This window comes from Salvia miltiorrhiza, chromosome 3 (assembly GCF_028751815.1).
Source record: "Salvia miltiorrhiza cultivar Shanhuang (shh) chromosome 3, IMPLAD_Smil_shh, whole genome shotgun sequence".
NCBI lineage: Eukaryota > Viridiplantae > Streptophyta > Magnoliopsida > Lamiales > Lamiaceae > Salvia > Salvia miltiorrhiza.
Window position 1 is genome coordinate 225,882 of NC_080389.1, and position 27,375 is coordinate 253,256.

At 38.3% G+C, this 27,375-nt stretch overlaps 3 protein-coding genes across 4 annotated transcripts in view; 2 read left to right on the top strand and 1 right to left on the bottom strand.

The window, feature by feature from the left end:
* LOC131016908 (uncharacterized) overlaps positions 1 to 27,375 on the top strand; it is a 1,184,262-nt gene that overhangs the window by 184,050 nt on the left and 972,837 nt on the right. The window lies entirely within an intron of this gene.
* LOC131015724 (uncharacterized) lies at positions 348 to 2,445 on the bottom strand. Its single transcript, XM_057944144.1, has 3 exons — positions 2,118 to 2,445; positions 1,576 to 1,928; positions 348 to 1,391 (listed from the first exon to the last, which is right to left on the bottom strand). The coding sequence occupies exons 1-3, from the start codon at positions 2,443 to 2,445 to the stop codon at positions 348 to 350; spliced, it is 1,725 nt and encodes a 574-aa protein (XP_057800127.1).
* Positions 15,262 to 17,841, top strand: LOC131016872 (putative F-box/LRR-repeat protein At3g58880). 2 transcript variants are annotated; one of them, XM_057945653.1, is made up of 5 exons: positions 15,262 to 15,553; positions 15,870 to 15,956; positions 16,099 to 17,019; positions 17,107 to 17,256; positions 17,365 to 17,841. In XM_057945653.1, the coding sequence occupies exons 2-5, from the start codon at positions 15,906 to 15,908 to the stop codon at positions 17,698 to 17,700; spliced, it is 1,458 nt and encodes a 485-aa protein (XP_057801636.1). In that variant the 5' UTR covers positions 15,262 to 15,553; positions 15,870 to 15,905; the 3' UTR covers positions 17,701 to 17,841. The 2 variants fall into 2 exon arrangements, with proteins under 2 accessions (XP_057801636.1, XP_057801634.1); XM_057945651.1 differs by having other exon boundaries at positions 15,284 to 15,956.

Genomic DNA, 27,375 nt, shown 5'->3' on the forward strand with positions numbered 1-27,375 from the left:
AGTTCTTCTCCTCCTGTTCGGGTGCATACAGAGTATAGCTTTTCGTTTTGCCCATACTGAGCCAATAACTTCGGTTTGCTTGTTTATGTTCCTTCAGCTAGATAGACCTCCTGAATTAACTCTTTGATTTTCTGATCTACTTCCACCTCAGCTTCCATGGTACTTTCTCGGAGAGAGTAAAGTTCCAAGATGGCTTCCTTCATCTCATCATCCTCCATATGTTCCGCATCCCGATCAGTCAGACCGTACTGAATCACTTTCTCTGTGGTATCCCTGGAACCAAAAGTCATTCCCTGTTCTTGCACCAAGGGTTCAAACACATCGATCATGTCCACCGTTTCCATTGCTTATTTCCTCTTCATGGTTTCATAGATGTTGAATTCTTCTTGAACTCCATCGAATTCACATGTCAAAATTCCAGTTTTTATGTCGATCTTGGTTCCCGCGGTCATCATGAATGGTCTCCCCAATAGTATGGCATTCTCTCCAGTTTCTGGTCCGGTGTCTAGAACATAGAAGTCAGCTGGGAAAATCAAATCCCCGACCTTAATCAATACGTCCTCCACCACTCCTTCAAGATAGGCGTTGGATCTGTCAGCTAACTGTATGACCACACGAGTGTTCCGCATCTCACCAATATTTAATCTCCTATATACAGCCAATGGCATCACATTAATGGAAGCTCCCAAGTCCATCATGGCCTTATCCATGTTTGTTCCGCCAATGTTGCACGGAATGGTAAACATCCCTGGATCTTTCCGCTTCGTAGGTAGCTTTCGTTGGATCACCGCCGAGACACTCTCTCTCATCACATAGCGGACTTCTTCCTCCATCTTGACTTTTCTCGAACAAAGGTCTTTCAAGAATTTGGCATACTTTGGAATTTTCCTGATAGCATCGAGCAGGGGTATGCTTAGCTCCACTTTCTGAAACATCTTCATCATTTCACTTGCCTCTCTTTCTTTCGCTTTCTGTCTCAGGCGTCCTGGGTAGGGTGCATCGGTTAGATTGCTACCTCTAGTCTGTTCAGCAGTTAGATCCTTACCGCTTTTATTCAGATTTCCCAGAATTAGTTCAGCTTCAGCCAACAACTCTTCTTCCTTTTCCTCTCCTTCTGGAAAGTCAGCTAGCACGACTTGAGCGTGTTCTCTGGGGTTGATTCTCATGGCTGGGAGCTTACCAGCGTTCTTCTCCAATTTGGCCACTGCCTTAGTCAAGTGACTAATCTGCTGGTTGGTTTGGTTCATGCCGACACGAATTTCATTGCGAAATTTCTCGCTCTCCTTAGCCATGTTTTCGATGGTTTCTTCCCATGGGGCCCTCCGATGTGGTGGTTGGTACGGAGGTTGCTGTTGTTTCTGATTGTGGTGCTGGGGTGGTCCCAGCTGATACTGTTGTTGATGTTGGTTGATTGTACTGAGGGCGTTGCATCGGTATCCCCATATTGTTCTGCTGTTGGGGCTGACCATCTTGCTTCCACCGAAAGTTGGGGTGATCCCTCCACCCTGGATTGTAAGTGTTTGCAAAAGGATCATACTTCCGTGGATTCCCATCATGTCCTCCAATGGCATTAACATCAACAATGTCCTCACCGAAATTTGGACAGTTTTCAGACTGATGCCCGGTGGCATCGCAAAGGCCACACTGACGAATCTTCTTCGGTATGGTTAGACCCGATAGAAGTTCCTTGAGTTCGTTCATGCTTTTCTCCATAGTTTTCTCCAGCTTGGACATCTCCTCTTTCTCTTCAGTTTTTCTTGGTATTTCTAGATTTCTTTCATGCCTTTCATCGCGGGATTCTTCTGCCATGGTGCCCAACAATTGAAAGATCTCCAACGGAGTCTTACTCATCAATGATCCATTACAGGCTGCTAGGACCAAACTGTGATCATTTCTCCACATGCCCTTTACAAAACTCTCCACTTGATCTTTTGGAGATATTTGGTGATGGGGACAGTTGCTTAGCATTCTCTTGAATCTCGTCCAATATTCGTAGAAGGATTCTAGCCCATCTTGCCTTATGCTGCGGATGTCCCATCTCATCCGCTCCACTCTTGATGCTGGGAAGAATTCTTCCAAGAAAGCCTGTTGCAGTTGTGCCCATGTCGTGACACCACCTGCGGGTAGGTCATACAGCCATCTTCCCGCGTTGTCCACCAGGGTAAAAGGGAAGAGTATCAGCTTGACATACTCTTGCTGCTCGTCACTGGATTGATGCATGATTGTCATTTCAAAATCTTGGAGATGAGTGTGAGGATCATCTCCAGGGTATCCATTAAACTTTGGTAAGATCTGAAGTAAAGAGGGCTTCAGATCATACCGACGAGGTGCGAACAGGTTTACTGGTAAGGTGATTCCGTTCGGTCTCAAGTTGAGATTAGTTGGGTATGCCAATTGTCTGAGGGTCTGCTCCGGTATGGCTTCTACCTGATCGGTTTCTGCCATAGCTTCGCGTCTCGCTATTCGTGCTCCTACGCGCAGTCGTCTTTCGGTACGGTCAATATCAGGATCAAACATCAATGCTCTTACAACTCTACGAGTTCCACGCATGCACCAGTAGCGGAAAATGGAATGAGGAGAGAACAAAATTGTTGCGCGTCACTCCCCGGCAACGGCGCCAATTTTGACACGCACCCGTCGTGCGGTGCGGGCAAAATACTTGTGTATGCCCGATACAGACAATACACGCTCCTACGTCTCACAATAAGAAACAAGTCTTAGCGGCAAGTGTAGGGTCGAATCCCACAGGGAGTGAGGAACCACTTTGTTCTCCGACGATAAACTGAGGTGTCCCAGGTCTCAATCTGTATACTCTGCACAAGAAATTAACAAAATCAATAATAACAAAGGGGTGAGGTTATTCGGTTAGGTCATAACTGTTGTCAACATTCGTTTCGGTCATAGGCATACTGATGATCCGTCCATGGTCCATATAAACCCAAGGCGTGGCCCAAAGACATTGGGGCGTTTCAAGGGGGTATACTTCACATTTAGGATGGTTGATCCCATTGTGGTCACTTGGTCCGAAGGTCACACAATCCCCGGTCACAAGGCAGTGCTTCACTCCTCCTTAGGTAGTAGTCATACCCGTTACTCACCAAGTATGACCCTCACCAACCTTCTCTCCCGAGGTCCCCAACTCTGCACTTTAAGTGACACATGCCTCCTGGACACAACCATTTCCGGCTTGTTAGCCGACCAGTCATAGACATGCTACGGCGCAGAAATTACCTTCCTCGTTTGATAACCATGGCTTGATGCCTCGTCACAGTTGATGGATATTCTCTAGAGAAGCCTAAGACTGAGGAAGGACAGTGTATCCCATCAATCCTTTCCCCACCTTCCGGATCTACAACGCTTTTTGTTGACGCTGCTCAGCTACTCGGTCTTGGGTATACCGGTTGTCACGCCCTGATATACCCTGGCCTTTGCTTGACACGGACAACGTTTTACCGAACGAAGATCACCCGTTAGGCCCCTACTGCCCATGGTTTCGAACAGATCCTTCCGGAACCACGAGACTCAACCGAAAGAACAAATGCCTCACGAATGTTTACACGTTGACAACAATTATTTCCACCCCTAAAACCTCACCTAAGGAACTACTCACACATAGCAGAATTCACAAATGCGAATTGAATTAAACACATCATGTAACAAAATGAAATACTTGATTAATAGAAATGATACCTACGTCCTGGAGCCTTGAATCTTGTTCGAATGAAAACACAACGGAAAATAGAAAGTAATACTGGAATGTAGATTGTTTGGGCATTGGAGCGCGTCCCGGGATTCAGACAGATGGTGGCAGCATCTAGTGGTGATCCGACAGCGCACCCTAGATGTTTGAGATGGATTTTTAGGGCTAAGCCTCGGCTTCACGATTTGCGAGATCTATTCGAGGGACAGGTAATCAGTTATTTCAGATTTAGTGTTTCACCGTTACTGGTTTTACTTATGTTCTAAGATATTATCTATGTTGCTTTCTAGGGTGGTGTCTTGGGTCTGGAACCCGATGAGCACGAGCTGGTGAGTAACTACTTCATATCAGCGCCGACACCGGGCGAGCTCTCGGTGAGATTCAAATCCCCTTAGAATCCATTAGCTCGGGGTGTCCAATTTCCACAGCACACCAGAGCCCGTGTTGTGGAGAAGCGCGAGGACGAGGAGGATGTAGCTAGTCAACCTCGTATGACTCGCAGTCAGAGTGTTCGGGGCCCTGTGAGGGATGCTCGACCCCACGAGCCGGCTCGTCATTCAGTTGATCCGGGAAAGCGCCCAGCGCCGCATACTTCTTCATCGTCGAGCGGATCTCAGCCTGTATCCAGTCCTAGCGAGGATGAAGTGGACCGTAAATGGGTCAAGAAGACGATCCGTCAGGAGATGAAGAAGTTCTTCGACAAATTATACGATAAACTGAAGGGCAAGGGCAAAAAGGATAGGGGAAAGAGCAAACATTTTCGAGGTTCTGACTCCCCTGATGATTACCAGCAACGGTCTCCTCCAAAGAACAGAGCCGATCCCAGCGCTTCAGGGCCCAGCGCTTCAGGGCCAAGCGATTCACATCCCTGCGACGACGATCCCCGCGATGAAGAACCACGCCATCCAGAGACCCAGCATTATGATCCACGCCCTTCAGATTATGATTCTCACCCTGCAGAGACCCGGAATTATAATGAGCAGTGGCAGGCCATTATGCAGGGTCAGAGCGACTACAAACCGGCTATGCAGAATTTTGACTGGTCGACCTGATCACTATTTTTATAGCAACAAAAACTGCAACTAAACAGTGTAATTGTAGCACAGAAATAGCAAGCAGAGTATCGTATCCACATAGACTATTATGACGAAATCACTATATCTATTTCCTAAACAGACTCTCACAGTATGCAGGTAAACGAAAACAGGAAGGTTTAATTAACTTAAACTAAAACGCAAATAACAATAATTAAAAGATCGTAGGAAAAATCAAATATTAAAAGACAACTGATCCTAGGGTAGTAAATTCATTAACTAAATCTATGCAATTAATCTATTAATCCTATGTACCAATTTAATCCAGTTATGATGAGAGATCACTTAATTAATCAATCACTCTCGCTAGAGCAGCAACGATCGTAGATTAGTAAATTATCTATCTCCGTTAGGTCTCAAGAAAATCTACTAACTCCCAATAGCTCCTAAGGGTCTCAAGGTTAAAATCATATCATACATTCCTAAATCCGCTAAACAGTTATCTCCGCTAGGTCTCAAACCGAATAGCTAAACATGCAAACTATTGATCAGATAATTCACAAGAAATTAAGCACCAGGAATTATGAATCATAAACTGGAAGGCACAAAGGTATTAACAAATAAATCACATGAATTCAATTAACTATTTACAAACCCTAGAATCAGCTAAAGGAAACTAGCCAGACATACTAAAATAAAACATAAACATAATTAAAAAGAAAGCAATTATAAAAACTAAATTGTATAAAAACTGAATAAGAACGAGTGTAGCAGCTTGAATCTTCAGTCTTGATCCAAGCCTTGGAAACTAGAAAGCAATAAAATTCTGAAAGCTAGAAAACTGAAAAATAAAGTCTGGGAACTGAAAAATGAACCCAAAATAGGTCAAAAGAAGACCTATTTATAGTACCAGGGTAAAATACAGAGTTTGAGCTCGAAAAGGACTTGAAAAACGCAAAAAAAAACGCAAAAAGACGGACTGGCGGTGACCCCACGGTGGGCAGGCGGCGGTCGCCGCCTTCTTCACGATTTTCCTTCTTCACGCGGCGGGCGCCGCCCGATCGCCAGCCACGCCGATTTCTCGGCGGGCTGAGCGGCGGTCGCCGGCTGATGCTCCAAAAATTCCTCTTCAGCCGGCGGTCGCCGGCTGGGTCGCCGGCAGTTCCGTTTCTTCCTTTTCTCGAGCTCTTCAAGCTCGTTTCGTCGATTTATGCATCCGGAACACTTGTAACTTGAAATTTGGATCTTCAACATCCATTTGTAGCTTTCAAAACACTCAAACCTAAAACAAAACAACCAAAACCATACCCAAAAGCAATATCACAAAAGAATATGAAACTTGAACCAAATGATATCACAACCAAGCATAATTCTAGCACTTTGACACTTAAACACTCCTAAAAACAATGCAAAATGAGTGTTTATCAGACCTATGTCTACCCTCATGCTTCTTCCCCATTCCTGCGACCGGAGTATAGGACAGAGCAGCCGATATACTTTGCTGAGCCGCTCACTTCTGTTGTACCATATGAGTGGGGACAGAGCAGCCGATATACTTTACTAGAGCTATATTTGGATTGTGTGAAACTGCGAAGGCTAGATTCAATAGACTTGGTTTTACATAGTGTTGTATATTGTTATATTCATGTGTGGTTTATTTGGTTATTCAACGAACATTATTTCCAGTTAATCATTTCATATTATCGAATAATAAGATAATTCAATCAATATCATTATCTGTAACACACAAATAGAAACCACTACTCCCTGGGCTCAGTCGCCCTGCCAGCGCACGTTCTCTTGCTGTGTCCTTCTTCATGGCAGATGCTGCACTTCTTTGGTTTACGACGCCTGATACTAGAAGACTCATCTGCTTGTGTGCTACTGCCTTCACCACCACCTCGATGTCTACCTTCTTTTGGGCGCCCCGATTATCCAGTGACAATCAGAGGTAATACAACACTCTCAGCGATGTCCTCAGGAATCAACCACTGGTGTCTCGGCGGGAGATTATTAACTTCTCCAGAGTAACTATCGATAAGAAATTCATTCTTGTAGTAAGCGTCTACATACTCCGTGATCGTATCACCTGCCTCACTATAAAAACAACCTCCGACAATAATCAATATAACGAACATTATAACATATTTACAGTTACATGAACCCGCCTTAGAAATAATGCCCGTACCTTATTGCAGCGATTGAATGAGAACATGGCAGTTGGTCTAGCTGAAATGCTCGACATTCGCATTTTTTCTTCTCCAGATCCACCTTAAAGCTTCTGTCAGCAGTTTGCACCTTATACTTCCGGCCACTCAACCTTTGTGCAGTGTATCGACGACTTTTTTGGACTTCAATAGCTACCCTTTTACCGGCCTCAGCAGACAAGGGTTCCTCGCTTTGTTGTGCAGCACTTAGTCGCTCGCTGAACCATTTCTCAATAACAAGTCTGATTGCCTCTAACATTGAGCAGATAGGAAGTCTTCTTGCCCACAACAATCTGGCATTAAAAGCTTCAACAGCATTTGATGTCATAAAACTATACCGTCGCACAGGCATAGGACACATCGAACGAGCCCACTTTTCCGGCCCAATCCCCATTAGTTTATCGTACGCAGCCCTCTTCATAACCTTTAGGGTGTTCATAGCCCTAGTGAAGTTAGATTTCTCGTACGCAAATGCAGCTTGTCGATACAACTCTACCACTGCCTTACCGTAATGCTTCAGGTTATTTTGCAAATGGTAGTAGCATAGGCCGTGGGTGGCATTTGGTAACTCATTCCTGATAGCATTGGCAATGGAGATATGTTGATCAGAGACAATCAAAAGTGGATTGGCTTGCCCATAAACACGTCGAATGCGCGACATGAAATACATCCACGATTCATCGTTCTCTTTCGGGCCAACACCATACGCGAGTGGGAATAAACTCTTGTTGCCGTCCTTCGTCACTGCAACAAACAGAATACCCCTATTCTTACCCTTCAAGTGTGTGCCGTCGACTACAATCACTGGCCGTAAGTTGAACATGAAACAACTAGCCGAAGCTGCAAGAGCAACAAATAAGTGTTTGAATCGGCTATCAATGTCAACTTCCCACTCCACCAACGAACCGGGATTGGATTGTCTCAACATGTATAAATACTTCGGCAGCATCTCGAAGGATTAATCATGTCGACCATAAACCATCTCAGTCGCTCGATTACGGGCTCGCAATGCAACATCGTACTTGATCTGTACACCAAACTCACGTTGCAGCTCCAGCTGGATGGCCTTCGGCTTCAAGATCTCACAATCGTCATGTATTTTCTGTGCTAAATATGCTGCAACAACTTTTGCGGGGGCCTTTATTCGCTTTACGCGCCCTAGATCACCGTCGCATGAGTGCTCATTGGTAAACTTATACACTCCCCAAATGGATCCATCTTGAGACGATGCACTGAGCTTGAAGGGGCACTTATCTGAATGCTTGCATTTGAAGTAAATTCGTTTGCTGTCTGATTTGGTGAGAGAATATTACTTGCCCTGCTTCATGTTCCACAGACCGATTGCAACGATCAGATCATCTTTGCTATTAAAATAAGAATTCTTTGACAACTCCCGAGGTAGTAGCTGATAAACTTCAATATCCACAAGTGCCGCTGTAGCGTCCAACGGGATAACCGGAACTAACCAATTAGTTAGTTCATCTGCCCCAGGAACCTGTTCATCATCATCGTCATCGATCTGCAAATTCTGCCAACCTGCATATTCAATCCCCGCCCTTCTCAAGTTCTCTGGCTCTGACAAGTCTTCAGAGGCGCTTGTATCAGTCTCGGCTTCAAACGATGGAACATAATCTTCATCTACATTACCAGCATTCTCCACAAACTGAGGCTCGTTTGTATATTGATCATCAGCTGGACCCCAACAACGCTCAGTTGTTAGGTGATCGTAAACGTGCGGATTTGGCTCATCCCATGAAGACCAACCCGTTGACTGATGATTACCCCAAGTGACCGACGGTTCAACAATTTCTTGCGCCGGTGAATCTCCGACTGATAGGTCTAAATAAGCATATTTTTGGATTGCTTCCAATCCGTCCCCACCTTCGAATATTGCACTAGATTCACCTCCATATGCGGAAGATTGAGGGAGATCGAACGAAGGAACATACACTCCTCCACTATACTCGTCTTCGACAACATAAATCTCAGGAAAATGTGGCTGGGACACCAACAACTGAAGCAAATCATTGTCATCGGCAAGAAGATTTTTACTGTATACCCTGCCATTTAATCTCTTCGTCAAATAATACAAGTTGTAATTAGTGCTCAATGAATTCTCCAACATCAGGTGATTTATCATGTACAATGTAGTAGCCATTGTGTCTCCGAAAATATGCAAACTCTTAGAAGAGCCGCCGATGTACTCATAACCATTTGAGGCACCTCCATAATTAACCACAAAGTATCTCCCATATTCATTCATCTACAGAAAAAATAATAAATAAATAAATATATGATGTAAAGGGATTAAAATGTAAAAATACAACATATAACATGTTAATACACTCGAAAAACATCTGTCCGCCCAGGGAAGTGTCCGAGGAAATGTGTCCGGTCGTGTATTACATAATATGTAATGACCCACGGTTGGACACATTTTCAAGGACACTTGTCCGGGCGGACACATGATTTTCGAGCATATTAACATGATTTATGTAGAAATATATATGTATATAACTAAAATGTAAGTAATAATTACTAATTAATACTTTAAAACATGATAGAATGTGCTCTAATTCACATATATTTCCTTCAAACGTAGCTTTAAATCATAAAGTATGCTATAATATGCTAATAATTCACATAAGCATATAGGATCAAACAAAACATTGAAAATAAACAATAACCAACTTAAATTACATTTCAAACGTAAAATGACATACCTTTAAACGTTCGGATGAGAGAATTCACAAATAATAGCTTCACCACTTGGAAAATATTATAGTTTCTATTGAGTTTGAGTGTTTTTTCACTTTGCAATGGAGTGTGTCCATCTAGATCTCATATATAAACAAAGATTCATTCATTTCACGTGAATTTCAATGAAATTAGAGTGTTTGACATGAATACTTTAATAATTACTAATTAATACTTTAAAACATGATAGAATGTGCTCTAATTCACATGTATTCGTAGCTTTAAATCATAAACAAAGGATCAAACAAAACATTGAAAATAAACAATAACCAACTTAAATTACATCTCAAACGTAAAATGTCGTACCTTTAGATTTGGAATGAGATAATTCACAAATAATAGCTTCAGCACTTGGGAAAATATTTAAATTTTTATTGAGTTGGAGTATTTTCTCACTTTGCAATGGAGTGTGTCCGAGATCTCATATATAAACTAAAATTCCTCCATTTCACGTGAATTTCAATGAAATTAGAGCATTTGAGGGTGTTAATTTACTGACAAGCCTATTTCACATCATATTTGTCGATTATCAGCAATTTTTTTAAAAAAAAATTGATATGTCCGACCGGCCGGCCGGACACAAGCTTTTACCAGCCGAACACTTTTTTTCCGGTCGGACACAAGATTTTTTTTTCAGGGTGTGCTTTGAGTGCCAATCCCGATTTTGTTAATTTTTACTCCCTCCGTCCCAATAAAAGTGGCCACCTTTCCATTTTGGTTTGTCCCATTAAAAGTGGCCACTTTCCCAAAATGGAAATATTTATAATTTAATTAAGCCTCATTAGTTATCTAGACCTAAACCCTAAATAAAATTAGGATTCTCTAATTAAATCCCATTTATTTACCTCTCTCACTCACCTCTCTCTCACTTCTCTCTCACTTATCATTCACCAGACTCAACACACCATCGACACCGCATCTTTCTTCCCCGGCAAAGAGCACCGCCGTCAGCCACGACCGCCGGCCACCCCTCGCGGCGTCGGCTATCACCTTCTCAACTCTCTCTCTCTCTCTCTCTCGTCTCTCACCTCTTCTCCCTCCAAAAACACAACACCCTCACTGAAGCAGATTTCTCTATCTCTCTCTCTTTGAAGGCTCTGCCGCCTACCTCGTCGGCGGCGCGGGTTTTCACTGGTTTGGCCGTCGGAAGTCTACGAATCGGAGGGAGGCGCAGGTTAGCTGTTTGCTGCCGCCGCCGATTTGGGGCTAGGGCTTTGCCGCCGCCATCGATTTGGCCGTTGGTCGACGCCGCTCCAGTCGACGTCGTCTCTCCGCCGCTCTGCCTCTCAGTCGGCGTTGCCTCTCTTCTCAGGCCTTACTCTATAATGCCCACGGGAGGAGCCCTAGATCTCGTCTCAGAAACCACCGCCTCTTCGCCGCTCTGTAACTTCCGTCGAAGTCGACATCGTCGTGGGATTTGAAATTTTGCTTCATTTTTAGTTTGAGATTTGCTTCATTTCTTGAAAATTTTTGCAAGATTTGAGATGGTTTGCTTCATTTCTTGCGGTTTGCCTCGTTTTTGTGGATGATTTGTGCTGATTTTTTTTGTGGATTTGGGATGATTTGTGCTGTTTTATTGTCGAATTGATTTGGCTAAACCCACCCCCCCCCCTCATTTTTGTGGATGATTTCTGCCATCGCCGGAAAGTCTGATTTGGGGATGATTTCAGGCAGCTGGTTCGACGGCAGATAGAGGACGGCGAGGGCCGACCTCCGGCGCCGGCCACCATCGCCGTCGCCCAGATGCAGTGAGAGGAAGAAGAAGTTTTAATTAAATCCTTAATTTTGGTGGACCACAATTAATTAAACATAACTATCTCCTCCTTAATCTCCGTGCCCAAATAAAAGTGGCCACTTTTATTGGGACGGAGGGAGTAGTATTTATATTCCATCGATTAATTAGCCTACTTTTTACTTCTAAAACTTTTCATTTAATTCAAAAATAAATAAAAAATATATTTTGTTTTCAGTGTTTCACTTTTTCCAACACTTATTTGACCGAACCCACGGTTGAAATTGATGATTCTTACACTTTAACAACTTTTGGCAGACATGTGTAAGACTTTGTCAACACTTTTTGTGGAAAACAATGCCCGCCCATCACAATCAAAAGGCATTTTATGTGGTTCACTTAATTAGGGCATGGATAGCTTTGTATGATAAGGGTGAGCATTTTTCAAAATTTGAATAACGGATGGGGCACTTTTGCCTATTAACACACACACACACACACATATATATATATATATATATGGTAGTTCAAATAAAAACCATTTTATTGTAAGAACTTAGTACTAATTATTTTTCCATCTTAACGGCGATATGATTAAATCCTATTTGAAAGGTTGTTTTTTCGTTGATTTAATAATTAAGGATACTTATCTAATTTCGCACTTTGAGATCAACTTTGTTGTGATTTTTAAGGGATCTATAGTCTTTTTCTATAGTAGTTTTTTATTCCTAATATACAGTAGGTATTAGAGGCAAATTAAAATATAATAAATTTTAAATCATGTCCATTAAAGTATTATTGATTAAGGGTATAGATTAGTTCTACATTCTTATCTTAAGGGTGGTTTTTATTTTAACCCAATTAAAGTATTATATACGTTGGAACCTGAATTGGTCTGCCATGAGGCCGAAGATAATTTTTTAGGGAATATAAATAGAATTAATAACATCAAAGTCATATATATTAAAGTAATCAAGTGGAGTACATTTTTAAATTGAAATTGGAGAGTTGGATATCATAAAGCATAATATTACAATAATCATTACAACCTCAAAATTACAAATATATGTATTTTTTATTTTTTGTGTATGGATATAAATAAAATTTTATTGATAAGTGGAATACTAATATAAAGATTTTTAGATATTTAATAGTTTTTAGATATATAATGATTTTTAGATATTTATTGGTTTTTGAATATGGAATTTGATTAAAAAATAAAAAATAAAAAATAAAAATGAATGAGAATTGAGGAAAATTAGAATGGACTGATTGTACGACGCCACGTAGGATAGAATTTATTTTGTTGGAATATTTATATAATGATTTTTTAGATATTTAGTTTTTAAATATATCATGATTTTTAGATTTTTAATGGTTTTTAGATATAGAAATTGATTAAAATTTAGAAAAAAAAAAAGAATGAATGAGAATTGAGGAAAATTAAAATGTAGTGATTATAAAATGCCACATAGGTTTATATATTTCCAACGCCAATTTAATTTCGTCAATTAACTTTCAGTTTGCCAAATAAATAGTTATATTCATATTAAAAATCAATTCAATTTATCTAATATTACTTTGGCTATAATTATATTTAATGAATAATGTGAGTTGATATATTAAAATAATGACGTAATACATTGCATTTTTCATATGTTATTTATATTTGTTAAATAGTTATATTTAAAAAAGATCAAATAATTTAGCTTTGTTATTTCCTATAATATTAAATCATCCAACTATAGTACAAATTATTATTATTGAATTTTTAAAAACTAAATATGCTACTTAGTTTGATTGGATTAATTAATAATTGGATTGAAAAATTCAATTATTTGATATATGTTTAAGGAAAATGTAGTTTGGCGTAGATGTGAAAACTCTAAATTTTTAGTTATCTAATTCAATTTTAAAAAATGTCGAGTTTACAACTATATTAACATTGAGAAAGCTGAAAATTATAATTGTGCGTTAAATATAAGATGATTTTCTAATCACTAACATTTATATAAATAAACTAAAATATAGTAAATTTTGGCTTAATATATTTAAAACTAATTTATCTTGATATGTCTGCATAAGTTTTTTATTTATTCAACGTAGAAAATTGTCAATTGTACTAAATTAGTGATAATACAAATTGATTAATTTATTTATAAGCATTTTCGCTTGGTATATGTTTTTGTATAGCTCTAAACAAGATGATTCTTAAAATTCACTTTTGATCTTTCAAACTCCGGGTGAAAGATAATGTTAAAAAATCAGAGATGGTCTATCAAGCTTCATTTGAGATGTACTCAAAACTCAATTTTGGCTCCAAACAATATGATGCTCATAAGTTATAAGTGCTTTGTCAAACTCCAAAGGAGATGATGTTTATAACTAAATTTTGGTCCTTTAAGATTCAAATAAGATAATTCTTAGTACTCATCTGCGGTCCTTCAAGCTCCAAATGACCGATGCTTAGAACTCAGCTTCAATCTATCAAACTATGGACGAGATGATGCTTACAAGTCAATTATATAGTCTTTCAAGTTCTACACGAGATGATGCTTACAAGTCAGTTATAGTCTTACAAGTATTTTGGCTTCTAACAATATGATGCTCACAAATTAGATATAGTTTGTCAAGTTCCAAACAAAATGATGTTCACAACTTAATTTCGGCCTTTGAAGCTTTAAATGAGATAATGGTTAGCACTCAGCTCCAGCCTTTCAAGCTCCAAGTGAGTAATGCTTAGAACTAAGCTCTGTCTATCAAATTATAGACGAGATGATGTTCACAAATCAGTTATGGTCTTTCAAGTTCCACACAAGAAGATGCTTACAAGTTAGTTATAGTCTTTCAAGCTTCGCACGAGATGATGCTCACAAATCAGTTATGGTCTTATGAGCTCCAAATGAGATGTTGCTTACGAGTTAAGTTTTATCTTTTCAAGAATAAGATGAGATGATACCCATAAGCCAAATCTCATATAACAAGCTTCAAAAAAGATAATGATTAGAAGTTCAATGTACAAAGTTTAATGTGATATTTCAAGCTACAGATAAGATGATGTTCAAAAGTTTTGTAAGGTTCCGATGAGATGATATTCATATATAAGACATGGTCTTAAATTTTGTCTATCAATTTATAAAAATCACACTCCTGAAAATTAGTAATTTTTTTATATATAATTAACAAAAAAATACGATGTGTCAATTCTTCATCATATATTATGTCAAATAGACCTAAATCTTTTTCTTATTATTTTTTAAAATCGTCAAGCTTACATCAACTTTTTATGAAATTTCATCAAATAATGTATAAAAAGACAATCTATTTTAACTCTCAATAAGAACTATAACTAGCCAAAAGGCTTGATCTATACTAGCAATTTATTTTGATAAAATAAAATTAAATTTTTAAATAATTTATATAAAAATTATTTATATGTTGTAATAAAAAAAATGTACAATAATAATTACAACATAAAGTGACTCCCCGTCGAATTTCGACGGGTTACACACTAGTATATGTATATATACATAGAGAGAGAGAGAGGGAGAGATTTGAGTTTGGGTTATGTTGGAGTTATAAAAGTTTTGAGATTATATACTAATCTTCTTTGAAATTATTTTTTAAAAATTTATTAATTTATCATAAACTTTAAAGGGGGCTATAATAATAATAATAATAATAATAATAATGATAATAATTGCCTATGATGAGAAAATTGAAGGATACGTTTAAAATCACCCTTAAATTAAAACAAAATTGTATAATAATAACCAGATTAACAACTCAAATTAATTAAGCCCAAATAAGGCAAATCCACAATATAAATATAAATTGATACCAATTTATAATTTCATTAAGTTGTAACTAATAGAATAGGGCTTCCATTCCCCACGAATACAGCTTCTGCCTTCTGGTTCTGGTTTGTACGACCCGCCGCCAGCGACCTCTTCCCACCGGACCACGTCGCCGGCACGTATTCCCAGTTTTTTCCGCGCCTGAGCACCATCTGCTAGAGCAGCTCGAGTTTTCCGCGCTTGAGCACCTTCTGCCTCTTTCGACTTTTTCTCCTTTCCCGAGCACCACGACCAGTCCTGCTCATTCTCCGGCAACACTGATTTTTGTAATTATTTTCCAAGAATTGATTTTGGGATTGATTTATGTTATTTGGTATTGTTAGGAGTTAGGACCAGTAGTGTATTTGGGGCATTAGCATTACTTTTTTGCAATTTGTATAGATAATGTGTCTTCTTCAGTGTGCATAATAGAACTTAGGGATGCATTACTTTTTCCAAATGAGTATGGTTCTTCTTTCATTCGTTTTTTAGTTTCGGCTCATGTCCCTGTTTTTTAACTCGTGGTTGTTGCTGACTTGCTGTAATATGTGCCTTACTGTTTTATTCAATCTCAACTTATACGAGCGGCTCTTGCTTCTACAGCTTTTCTTCAGGTTGAAAAATTAAAAAGGTGTAAGAATGTTGAAAGAGAAGCGGGAGCGATTGGCCATCTCTACAGATGTATCCAAGGTTCTCTTGTTTATTTTAATTTTTAATTTGTTGTCTTTTACGTTTATATGATGAGAAAGGGAAGTAGAAATTTAAAAGAAATTGCAGAAACCAGTTATCTGTATCTGTTTTGCTTTGTTGTTGACCTATTATTACTTATTAGGTTGATCGAATTAGCGTGCTACCGAAAGAAGTATTAGGGTTGATATTGTCTTTGTTGACGGCCAAGGAAGCTACTGCAACTAGCATACTTTGTAGTTCATGGAGATACTTGTGGGTCTTAACTTGTAAGACGACGATGGATTTTGATGGCACACAATCAGTACGTAAGATTATTAGATTTATGGAAAATTTTGGATTCACGGATCCATCAGTGAACAAGGCATGTATAGAGCCATTGGAAGAGGAAAGGTGTAAGTTCGTTAGATGGGTTGATCACGTCATAGTGTCGAACCAGCTTTTGGATCAGAGGTCCAATCTCGAGGAATTCAAAGTGTATTTCGATCTAAATCAAACTCATAGAGAAAAGATCGATGATTGGCTCACTTATGCTTTCAGTAGGAAGGTTGAGAGGTTGGAGTTGAGGTTAACCTCTCTAGCAAGGGGTATTGCTAGATTTTACCCCGATTCTCATTTGTGTTACGAGTTTCCATATAAAAGGGGGAATTTGCCGAATAATTTTGAGGTGCTTAAGAAGCTATGTTTGCATTTAGTGAGTGTGAGCGGTGAGGTTGTGCAGTTGTTTCTGGAGAAGTGCCCTCTGCTCGAACAAGTGTCGGTGTCTGGATCCCAAGCACTTTTGTCTCTGGAGATTGTTGCAACTTTTCCCTCGTTTAAATGCCTTGAAATAAGCTTGTGCCACTATCTCAAATCAGTCGTGCTTCGGGATTCAAATGTTGTCACTATAAAGTACAGCGGCAAGATAATACCATTTGTGCTGGTCAACGTGCCTCTCCTTACTAAACTTTGGATCAAGGCATTGCTTCTTGGTCCTAGTCGATTGAAAGATGTTGTTGGCATGTTTTCGCCTGTGCTTCCACAGTTAGAGATGTTGAAAATATATCCATCCCACATCTATTGGGAGGTGCTGTTTCTTTTCTTTAATTTGTTCCATTAACTCTTGATTGTTTTTGTTTACACTATATATATATATATATATATATGCTCGCAGGAATCACAGGAGTTCGTTTCAGCTGTTGAGATGTGTAACCTTAAGCAATTGGTGGTGAACATTGGGTATTATTACAGAGACACAGATTCACTCTTATCCTTTGTTAATTTGATAAATGCGGCACCTTGCTTGGAGAGATTTGTGGTGGAGGTAATTTTGTGTTGTTGCAACGAAATTCATCTCAATTCTTTACTACTTTAAGCTACATTGATTAATATTCTATCTGCCATATATTATACTCCATTCAATTTCTCCTAGGCTGTACATCAAGATAGCAAGAAAGACAAGTCGTTGGATGGTGCTTGTGCTAGAAATTATACTCTGAGGCCGAGAGTCAATGTTCACGTTAAGGAAGTAGAATTTGTTGGTTATCGTGGCGTGTTTAATCATTTAGAGTTGATTATGCACTTTGTGGAGAAGGATGTTGCACTAAAAAATATAATTATTGATCCACGGAGTTTCAAGTATCATCTGCATCGGCAGTGGGATCGCATTTATAGACACGAGGTTGAAGATGGAGTATTTGCAATGGCTTATGCAAAGGAGCAACTTAAAGAGCATGTCCCTTCAAGAATAAATGTGAAGATCCTTTAATATTTTTTTATACTTTTATTTGTTTTACTCTTGTCTTTATTATATTTATATAGGCTTTGGTTCATATGATTTTTTTTAAAGATTGTGTTATAAGAGTATGTGAAGATACTTTAATAATTTTTTATACTTTTATTTGTTTTACTCTTGCCTTTATTATATTTATATAGGTTTTGGTTCATATGATTTTTTTTTTAAGATTTATTGTTAAAATAGTTAATGTGAATAAGACAAGAAGCTTGATTTTTATTGCTATATTGTTTAAGCGAGAAACTATACACGTGTTTTGGTGTAAAAGCTTGGTCGAATTCCACTCTCTCTTCTTCCACTTGCTGAATCCTCTATGACACACTCACTCTCAAACCCCAATTACGTTCCTTGCTAATCCCACTCCATAAACAGGATGAAGAACCAAACTGATTAGGTCTTGAAATTCTCAAATTATAGCTAGAGAAAGACTGACCATTTGTTGGTTTGGGATAGATTCTTGGAAGAGGCTTTAACCCACATTCTGATATAACAAAACTCGTCATTAGGGTGTGCGTGTGGTGGCCTAGTGGTAGAAGGTTAATGCCCAAGAACCTAAGGTCCTGGGTTCGAGTCATTCGTCGGGAATCGTACCACGATTTCACCTTTTTAAGAAGCTCTCTCTCTCTCACTCAAGAAACTTGTGGATTTGAGGGCTCGGCTGAGTATTGTTTGTATATGCAAGTGGCAGATCGCAAGTTGATTAAAGTTAAAAGGTAGATGATAAAAGGGTTCCTCTCCTCTCACCTGCGCAAGTGGAAACAAGTTGTGTTGTGAGATCTTTTGGGAGGAGTGAGATATATATAAATACAGAGGCATCTCCTCTCTCTTCTCTATTTCCCATTACACAGCCGAATTGCATATAACGTCATTTTTAAGCCTTGTTTTTCCGTTCATTTATATGATTATTTAGGTTTTTCAGAGCGTGAATCTCTTTGTCTTCAGTCAATTTCATGGGTCGCTTACCTCCGAATTAGAGAGGCATTCGCTTTGTTTTAAGACCTAAACGGATTTAGGGGTGAGCCAAAATTCAAACGGACCAAAAAAATTGAATGAACCGATTATTTTTTATCCGGTTCGATTTGTATTATATATATAGGGTGTGGTTTTAAGGAGAACCATAATTTTCGTGAGAACAAGAGAACCATTAAAAATACTGCATCTGCTATACAAATTAATGCATCCGCTATTAAATTTACTGCATCCGAAAAAAATAATTTTTTTTGTTACCTTCAGGATTTGAACTCAAGTTCTGCATTCATCCATCAAGATGATACATCCACCGTAAATCTTGATGATCCAATCAATGACTTAAAATAGTTCTCCAGTCTCTCTATATTTATTAGTTCTTTCCTGAACCTCTCCATATATATATATATATATATATATATATATATATATATATATATATAGGGTCGCATTCTATGGAGACCACTTCTTATATAGAGAATGAAGACCAAATCAAGGCCATTCATCTCAATCCAATCAATGATCCAGATTATTTCCTGATTTGATTTTTCATGTAATTAAATAATGGTTAATTGCATTTATTTAATCCAAAAAGGGCAAAAACGTCCACTCAAATCCACGAATTATGGCATCTGGTTGAACAAATCCCGAAAATTCATCTTTTCCAATTTTGGGACCTAATCTGTCAATGAACATAATAGGTGAACATTAGTATGTTCATTGTTTTCCTACGAACATTTTGACGAACATCAGTATGTTCATTGGTTTTTCTACGAACATATTTACGAATATCAGTATGTTCATTGATTTTTCTACGAACATATACAACGAACATCAATATGTTCATCGGTGTTTCTACGAACATATTGACGAACATCAATATGTTCATTGATTATTTTCTACGAACACTTCCTTGGCGATATGCAGATCTGCAGATCCGGCGGCGGCACGGCGCGACGGCCGCCACCACGAGCGTTCACCATCGCCGTCTTCATCGGCTTCACCCTGACGACGCCGGGGCAGCACAGCCTCGAGAATCCCTCCGCCTGGGGATTGAAGAGAGATCGAAGGGGGTGTCAAGATTTACGACTTAGGGTTTCGGGTGGCGGCGGCTGATATTGATCGGTCAAGAGAGGAGAGCGAGGGCGGTGGCCATGGCACCCGGTGGTCGCCGGAGATCGAAAGAAAATAGTGCAGATTTAGGGATCTAGAGTTGAGGGCGAGCGGCGGTGTTCGTGGCTCCACCTGCGACGGCGGCCATTACCAAGGAAGGAAGGGACAATGATTTTGAGGAGAGACGGACAGACATGGGGGAGCGGCGCTGCTGGTCTGGCGCGGCTTCGCCGGAAAAGAGACCTCCATTGTCAAGTATATGAGAGAGAGAGAGAGATAGAGAGAGAGAGAGAAATGAATCAGACGTATTTGGTTAGATAGAGAGAGAGATGAGCATTTAAAAACGTATGGATAGAGAGAGAGAAATTAAAATGACCAACTTAACCTTCTAGCAATAAAATAAACGAAAATTATAAAAAAAATCAGCCAAATCAAGACCGTTGGATATTTTAGAATCGACGCACATGATTTGGTCTTCATTCTCTATATAGGGGAGTGGTCTCCATTGAACTCTCCCCTATATATATATATATATGTGAACGGATCTAAAGGCAAGGCACCATCGGCTGTCGCTCGGTCATTTTTTTTACCTATATATATATATATGATTTAAAAGAAATTATCTATATATATTAATCTCGCCGGTCATTATTAAATTCCTAGGTCCGTCCCTGTATATATACAGGATTAATATAGAAATCACTCTTAAAATTAAAATTAAGAACCATTATACATCTTCGATAAGATCAAAATTGACTGCCAGGATTAAATTTTTCCTTTCACACGGATTAAGCAAAATTTGCTTCTTTATAGGAAAAGGGTAAAAATGTCACGTGCATCTATACCATAATCTATTGCAATGATGACTGAAATTACGTACAAAAAAAAATCTCTCATTTTATAAAAGTTTTTAATTGATCCATTATTTTATATGACCAATGCACCGATCTATGCAAGTAAATAAATGAGACAAAAATTTGAATAATTTTTTCATAAATTATATATTTTTTATTTTTAATGTTAGGTCCGGAGGGTCTCGAATAGGTGTATGGGGGGGGAATACACCTATGGACTATTTTTAAATAAACCTCAATCAGAGGGATCTCAGTCAGAGATCAAAATGAAACTTTACACGCAAACAACGACTCCTGTTAACTGAAAACAGTTTGAACAAAACAGGGTTGACGACTGATACTGAACTCTCTTCAGTAAGGAGTTATCAGTTAAGTTACTGGAACTTAACTGATGCACTTATGGGCTTCAGTCGAGTTTGCTAAAACAGAGATGATAACACTCTTCCTGACTATCAGAAGATAGGTCAGTCAGACTGATATCATACGCAGCGGAAATTAAACTTAGTTTCCCAATAGCCTCGGTGGAGCACGTTGTTGGTTATTAGGTTGCTCTTTGCAGTTAATCAGTGTTCAGTTTATCAATTAAGATTACACAAGTAAGAATGTAAAACTGAAAGCTGTAAACAACACAGAGACTTTTACGTGGTTCAGAAAACCTTTTCCTACATCCACGGTTGGTTGATTAGACCAACAATCCACTCCGCAAGTGCTTAACAGGTGCACTGCAAACCAAACTGTGTGCTTGCCCGGTGCACACAACCGTACCACTGAAGAAAACCCTTTTTCAGTACCCACGCTTCACTCGCGTCGGATTTCTCTGCTTAACACACCCCGTGTCAAGACTTCTCTTGCTTAACACTACCCCGTGCTAAGACTTCTCTTGCTTAACACAACCTGTGCTAAGACTCTCAGAGTCAGAAAACCTTTCTGAACTCCGAATCACTCAAACACTCTTTTGGGAGAGGTTTGAACGAGTGACAACTATGCTACAAAGAACAAGTTCTTTGAAGCTAGTTTTGACCTTAGCTTTAGGTAAGGATATATTTGCCTAAGGTCTAAGAGAATATGTGTAATCAGCAGTGACTGATTTTGGCTTTGGAATTCTCTTCTTCGATTCAAGCTTTGGTGAGGTTAAGCTTTAGGCTGAGTAGCAATTTCGGCAGAGCTTTAGCTTATGTCGTTGAATCGGTGAAGGTTGAAGTGATCCTCGAGCACTATTTGTAGGAGAACTCTTGAATAGATCCGTTGGCGTAGACCGTCCTCAAGATTTCTTCCGTTGGAGAGCAATTCGAATTTGGGCTGAGGCTTCAATCTTCGAGGTTCCTTGTCTGGGTGGAAACGGCTCTCTTTGATGGACAGGAGATGTGACGTCTCTGAAAAGTAACCACCAGATAGGAATGACCTCTGCAGAGATAAAGATATTCTGAGATCTCTGCATTTAATGCGGCTGTACTTTGTGAGTACGTGGCTTCCTCTGATCGTTGGAAGATCAGTCCTAGGAGGAATGTTCAACTGATACTTGACTTTAGTATCAGTACATTGCGCGCATTAAGTAATCAGTCTTCAACTGATTCTTCAACTAATACTTCAGTTGGTATCTGCAGTCTTCAGTCTTCAGTCCTTCGTTCTTCAGTCTTCAGTCTTCAGTCTTCGACACCGCAAGCTAAACTAGAAAAGAACTCTAACACTTGAGTTCAAAGCAATTCTAGTCTATTACAATTACGACCTATGAATTTTGGTATCATCAAAACAAGGGTTAGGATATTCCACAAGGTTCCCAACAATTTTCCCCTTTTTGATGATGCCAAAACCACACAGCAGTTCTAGACAACAAAAAGACTGAACTCACAGTACAAGTTCTAAAACTGGGGTGAAAACAGTTCCCCCTTAACAATAGAACCTAATAACTTGTACTTAGAGTTAAGAACGAAACAGTTCTAAAACAGAACAAGGAGAAGACAGAAAAACATAATCAGAGCCTGGACAAAGAGTCATTGTCTTCAGGGTGAGATAAAAAAGAAGTTCTTTTCATTAAAGAATGACTGATAAGCCATCAGTCGAGGTACAGAGCAAGACTTACATTGGAGTAAAAAGAAAACAAAAACATCATGGGGAACCCATGGACTCCAGCAGTCTGCTTAGCTGCGCCTTGAACTTCTTGATCTTCATCTTCTGTCTTCATGTCTTCATGTTCCTAAGCTTATTCCACTCTCACTTGTTTTCCGTTGAAACGAGGTTTTATCCTCTTGGCTAATCTTCCTCATGATCATCGGATGAAATAGGATGATCATGTTGCTTAACCAACTTAAATTCAAAAGATTATTCTTCTTTCTTTCCCCCTTTTTGGCAACATCAAAAAGAAGGACGAACCTAAGAAGGAAGCGAAGACCATGCGAAGGTAAGTTCGCAGGAGGAAGATATTGGGGTTATTGGTGATGTAGAAGGCGAAGGTTTAGAAGGAGATTGAGAAGAGGAGTGAGATGATGAGGGAGACAAGAAGAGAAATAGTGGTTTCGAGGGGTGAGGGGACGTCAATTCAGTGGTAGTTGTGACGGTTCCACTGTTGACGTAGCGCCGGTTGACAACGAGCTCCTGCTCATTGTTGTTGCTCCGCATGGAAGCTTCACGAAAGGCGAGAGGCCTTTCGGTGAAGACGATGAAGTCTGTCCTATTTTAGATAGGTACTTCAAGCCGATGCACCGGGCATGAGGATAGAAGACGCTCGCTTCGCTGGATACAAGTGAGGGTAGAGCAAACTTTGACGTCGGAGAGACGGTGTGATCCAATGGAAGGGTCCGGTGAAGACCAGGTATGTGAGCGTCATTCTCCCACTACATGACTTTGCAGTCATAGATTTCTCCTTTAGTCGGAACAATTTTTCTCTGCAACTTTGGAAAGATTGAAAGTTTTTCTCACAGTGAAGGCTGTGGAGAGTTGTTAGTTGATGCAGAAAAATAGTGAAGACAGCATGGTATAAATAAACAAGATGTGTACCACGTAAGAAGATGAAAAGTTTTTCGAAGACAGTGCCTAAAATGTATTTGAAGAAAAATTCACGTCCGCCGTCACTGCGGAGGACTGAGACTTCAAAAAGTTGAGAGGCATCATTGCATTTTGTCATGTCAATGAGGTTCTCAAGAAATTTTAACACAGAGGCACAAGGGGTTGGATAGATTTTTGGCAAAAGATCAGGACAGGTTCAATCAAAACAGAGTGCAGAGAGGTCAGACAAGCTGTTGATGTTTCTGGGGACTTTAGGCAGCATTGGAGATGGTCTGCAGGTCCCTCTCATGATGTATGTTCTGAGCGACGTCATCAATCAATACGGCCTCGTTAGCAAAGACCGCGACATCCCAATCTCAATGGCTTCCGTAAACAAGGTATAATAAGCTATGTTGATGAAACATAATTTTCATTAGATTTTTGGCAAAAGATCAGGATTTGAACTCAAGTTCTGCATTCATCCATCAAGATGATACATCCACCGTAAATCTTGATGATCCAATCAATGACTTAAAATAGTTCTCCAGTCTCTCTATATTTATTAGTTCTTTCCTGAACCTCTCCATATATATATATATATATATATATATATATATATATATATATATGTGAACGGATCTAAAGGCAAGGCACCATCGGCTGTCGCTCGGTCATTTTTTTTACCTATATATATATATATATATATATATATATATATATATATGATTTAAAAGAAATTATCTATATATATTAATCTCGCCGGTCATTATTAAATTCCTAGGTCCGTCCCTGTATATATACAGGATTAATATTGAAATCACTCTTAAAATTAAAATTAAGAACCATTATACATCTTCGATAAGATCAAAATTGACTGCCAGGATTAAATTTTTTCCTTTCACACGGATTAAGCAAAATTTGCTTCTTTATAGGAAAAGGGTAAAAATGTCACGTGCATCTATACCATAATCTATTGCAATGATGACTGAAATTAGGTACAAAAAAAAATCTCTCATTTTATAAAAGTTTTTAATTGATCCATTATTCTATATGACCAATGCACCGATCTATGCAAGTAAATAAATGAGACAAAAATTTGAATAATTTTTTCATAAATTATATATTTTTTATTTTTAAATTTAATAAATGTTTTATAGATTAATTATAATTTTCTTTTTGATTGAATTATATAAAAGAGTAATGATTTTTAGACACCTAGATGTCTAGACACCTAAGCTAAACTGCGGTTTTTTCATTAAAGCAAAATGAACCGATTTTTCAGTATTATGTGTTTTTACTTAAATATCATCTCCTTAAAATACTCAACTAATTTGAATCTAATCTTATTTCATTTTTATTTTCGTTTTTTCCTCTAAATTTCCGTAATTTTCGAAAATAATTTTTTTTACGAAAGTTATATGTTTTTTTTTTCAATTTGTTTTTTTTTATTTTTTTTTTCAAATTTTTTTCCCACGAATTTATAAATTGTTGTAAACATAAAACTAGATTTATTATATTTGCAAATATTTTTTATTTTGTTCCGAAAATAATTTTTTTTTCGAAATTTATGTTATTTGTTTCTCGAAGTTTTTTTTTATTTTCTTCAAAAATTTATGAATTGCCTATTTTTTAAAAAATTTGTCCGATTATTGAGGGTTATATTTTCAGAATTTCTGTTTGTTGTTTGGTTTTTTTTCTTTCCCAAAATTGTATTAATCTTTTTTATTTGTTTCTTATTTTCAGCAATTTATGCGGAAGATTATTTTCTGTTTTTTTTTTTTTTGTAATTTTAGTTTTTTGATGAAAATTGTATTATTTATTTTATGATTTGTTTCCTTTAATTTGGGTATTCCCCTAAAAAAGATTTAGATTTGTTTCCACACATATTATTTATTCCAGAAATCCTATTATTTATATTTTCCGATAATATTTTATTCATTTGTTTACACTTATTTAATGATTCTCCTAAAAATAATCGTAGATTTGTTTCCATATGTATAATTTTTCTTGAAAATTTTATTATTTATTTTTTTCAGAAATTGTGATTTTTTTTAATTTTTCTCCACTAATAATTAACTAAGATTAATACTTGTAAATAATGAAGTAATATTTTTTTTTTGGTTAAATTTAAAATTATTAAGTAAGTTTATTAAATTAAAGAGCTTGATTGCACACCATGTGTTTATTTAATTAAGTAAAATAATTTCGACTTCATTACTCACACTATAGTACTTCATTTTCTTATTATTGCATTGAGTTTAATACTTTATTATAATACATTGACATAAAATATTTGTTATTTAGTTTTTCGATTCATGTCTCATCATATGATTCATTTTATTTTTATTATATTTGAACTACTTTAATAAATTTTCAATTACATCCTTCAATTGTATCGCCTTGAGTATAATTATTTCAACTACATTATTTACACTATAGTAGTTCATTTTGTTTTAATTATTTCGATTACAATACTTTATAATAATTCGTTGTATTCAAGTATGTAATACCCTGCCCATTAATATTAAGTTTAGAATTATTTTTGAACTTAGATTTAAGATGATTCACGCCGGATTGAGGAAAAGAATTTATTTTAATTCCAACAAAAATGATTTACAAAAGCATTTGTAAATTTAGTAATTAAATTTATATGCATAGCATATTTATTTAATTAAGCATTCAAGCATTTTATGAGTGGACTTTATTTTTTTTATTATTTGGGCCTTAAGCTTTTAATTGCTTTTAAAGGAAAATGAAAGCCCAACCCACCTCTTCCTCAAGATATTTCGCTCCACTCCACCGCCTCACTGTTCTCTCTCTTCTCTATATAATCTCCTTCGCTGCCCTCTGATCATTCTCTCTAATTTCACTCAAAGCATCTCACTTCATCTCTCTCGGATTGAACCTCAAGAACAGCAGCCAACGATTCACCCAACAACCATAGCTCATTCTCGATTCACACGGCAGCCCAACAAATTCAAGCCAAGGTTTCACCTTTAACTCCCCTGCTTCTTCACTTCACTTTCGATTTAGAAACCCATTTTCATGTTCATGTTTTTGTGTGTTATTATGTATTTTTGCTGCATAACTGTTAAGAATAGATAAAGGTAGAGTCTTGATTTAAGTTGCTGTAAATCGAGCTTTGAGCGTGTATTTTTGTGGAGTTTTGGGTGGTTCAGTCGAGTTTTAGATGTGAGTTGAGGGTGGCAGCCGTGGCTCGCTGCGGTCGCCGGAAACAGAGGGAGGTGACGGCGCTTCGCCGTTGCCAAGGAGGTGATCGGCGCGAACTGTACTGGGGGCTGAGAAAGAGAGAGTCGTGAGGTGTACTGAATTTGGGAGATGAGAGCAGAGTAGAGAGGGTAGAGCAGAGCTGAAAGCCAGAGCTGGAAGACAGAGCTGAAAGCAAGAGCTGGAAGACAGAGCTGAAAAGCCAGAGCTGAAAGCCAGAGCTGGGAAAGTCAGAGCTGGAAGCTAGAGCTGAATGCCAGAGCTGACCAGCAGAGTTGAAAAGTCAGAGCTGGAAGCCAGAGCTGACCAGCAGAGCTGAATGCCAGAGCTGACCTGCAGAGCTGAATGCCAGAGCTAAATGCCAGAGCTGACCTGCAGAGCTGGAAGTCAGAGCTGAATGACAGAGCTGACCAGCGGAGCTGGATTTCAGAGCTCGAACGCCACAACTGACTAGCAGAGCTGGGAAGGCCAGAGCTGGAAGCCAGAGCTGGTTGAAGCAGAACAG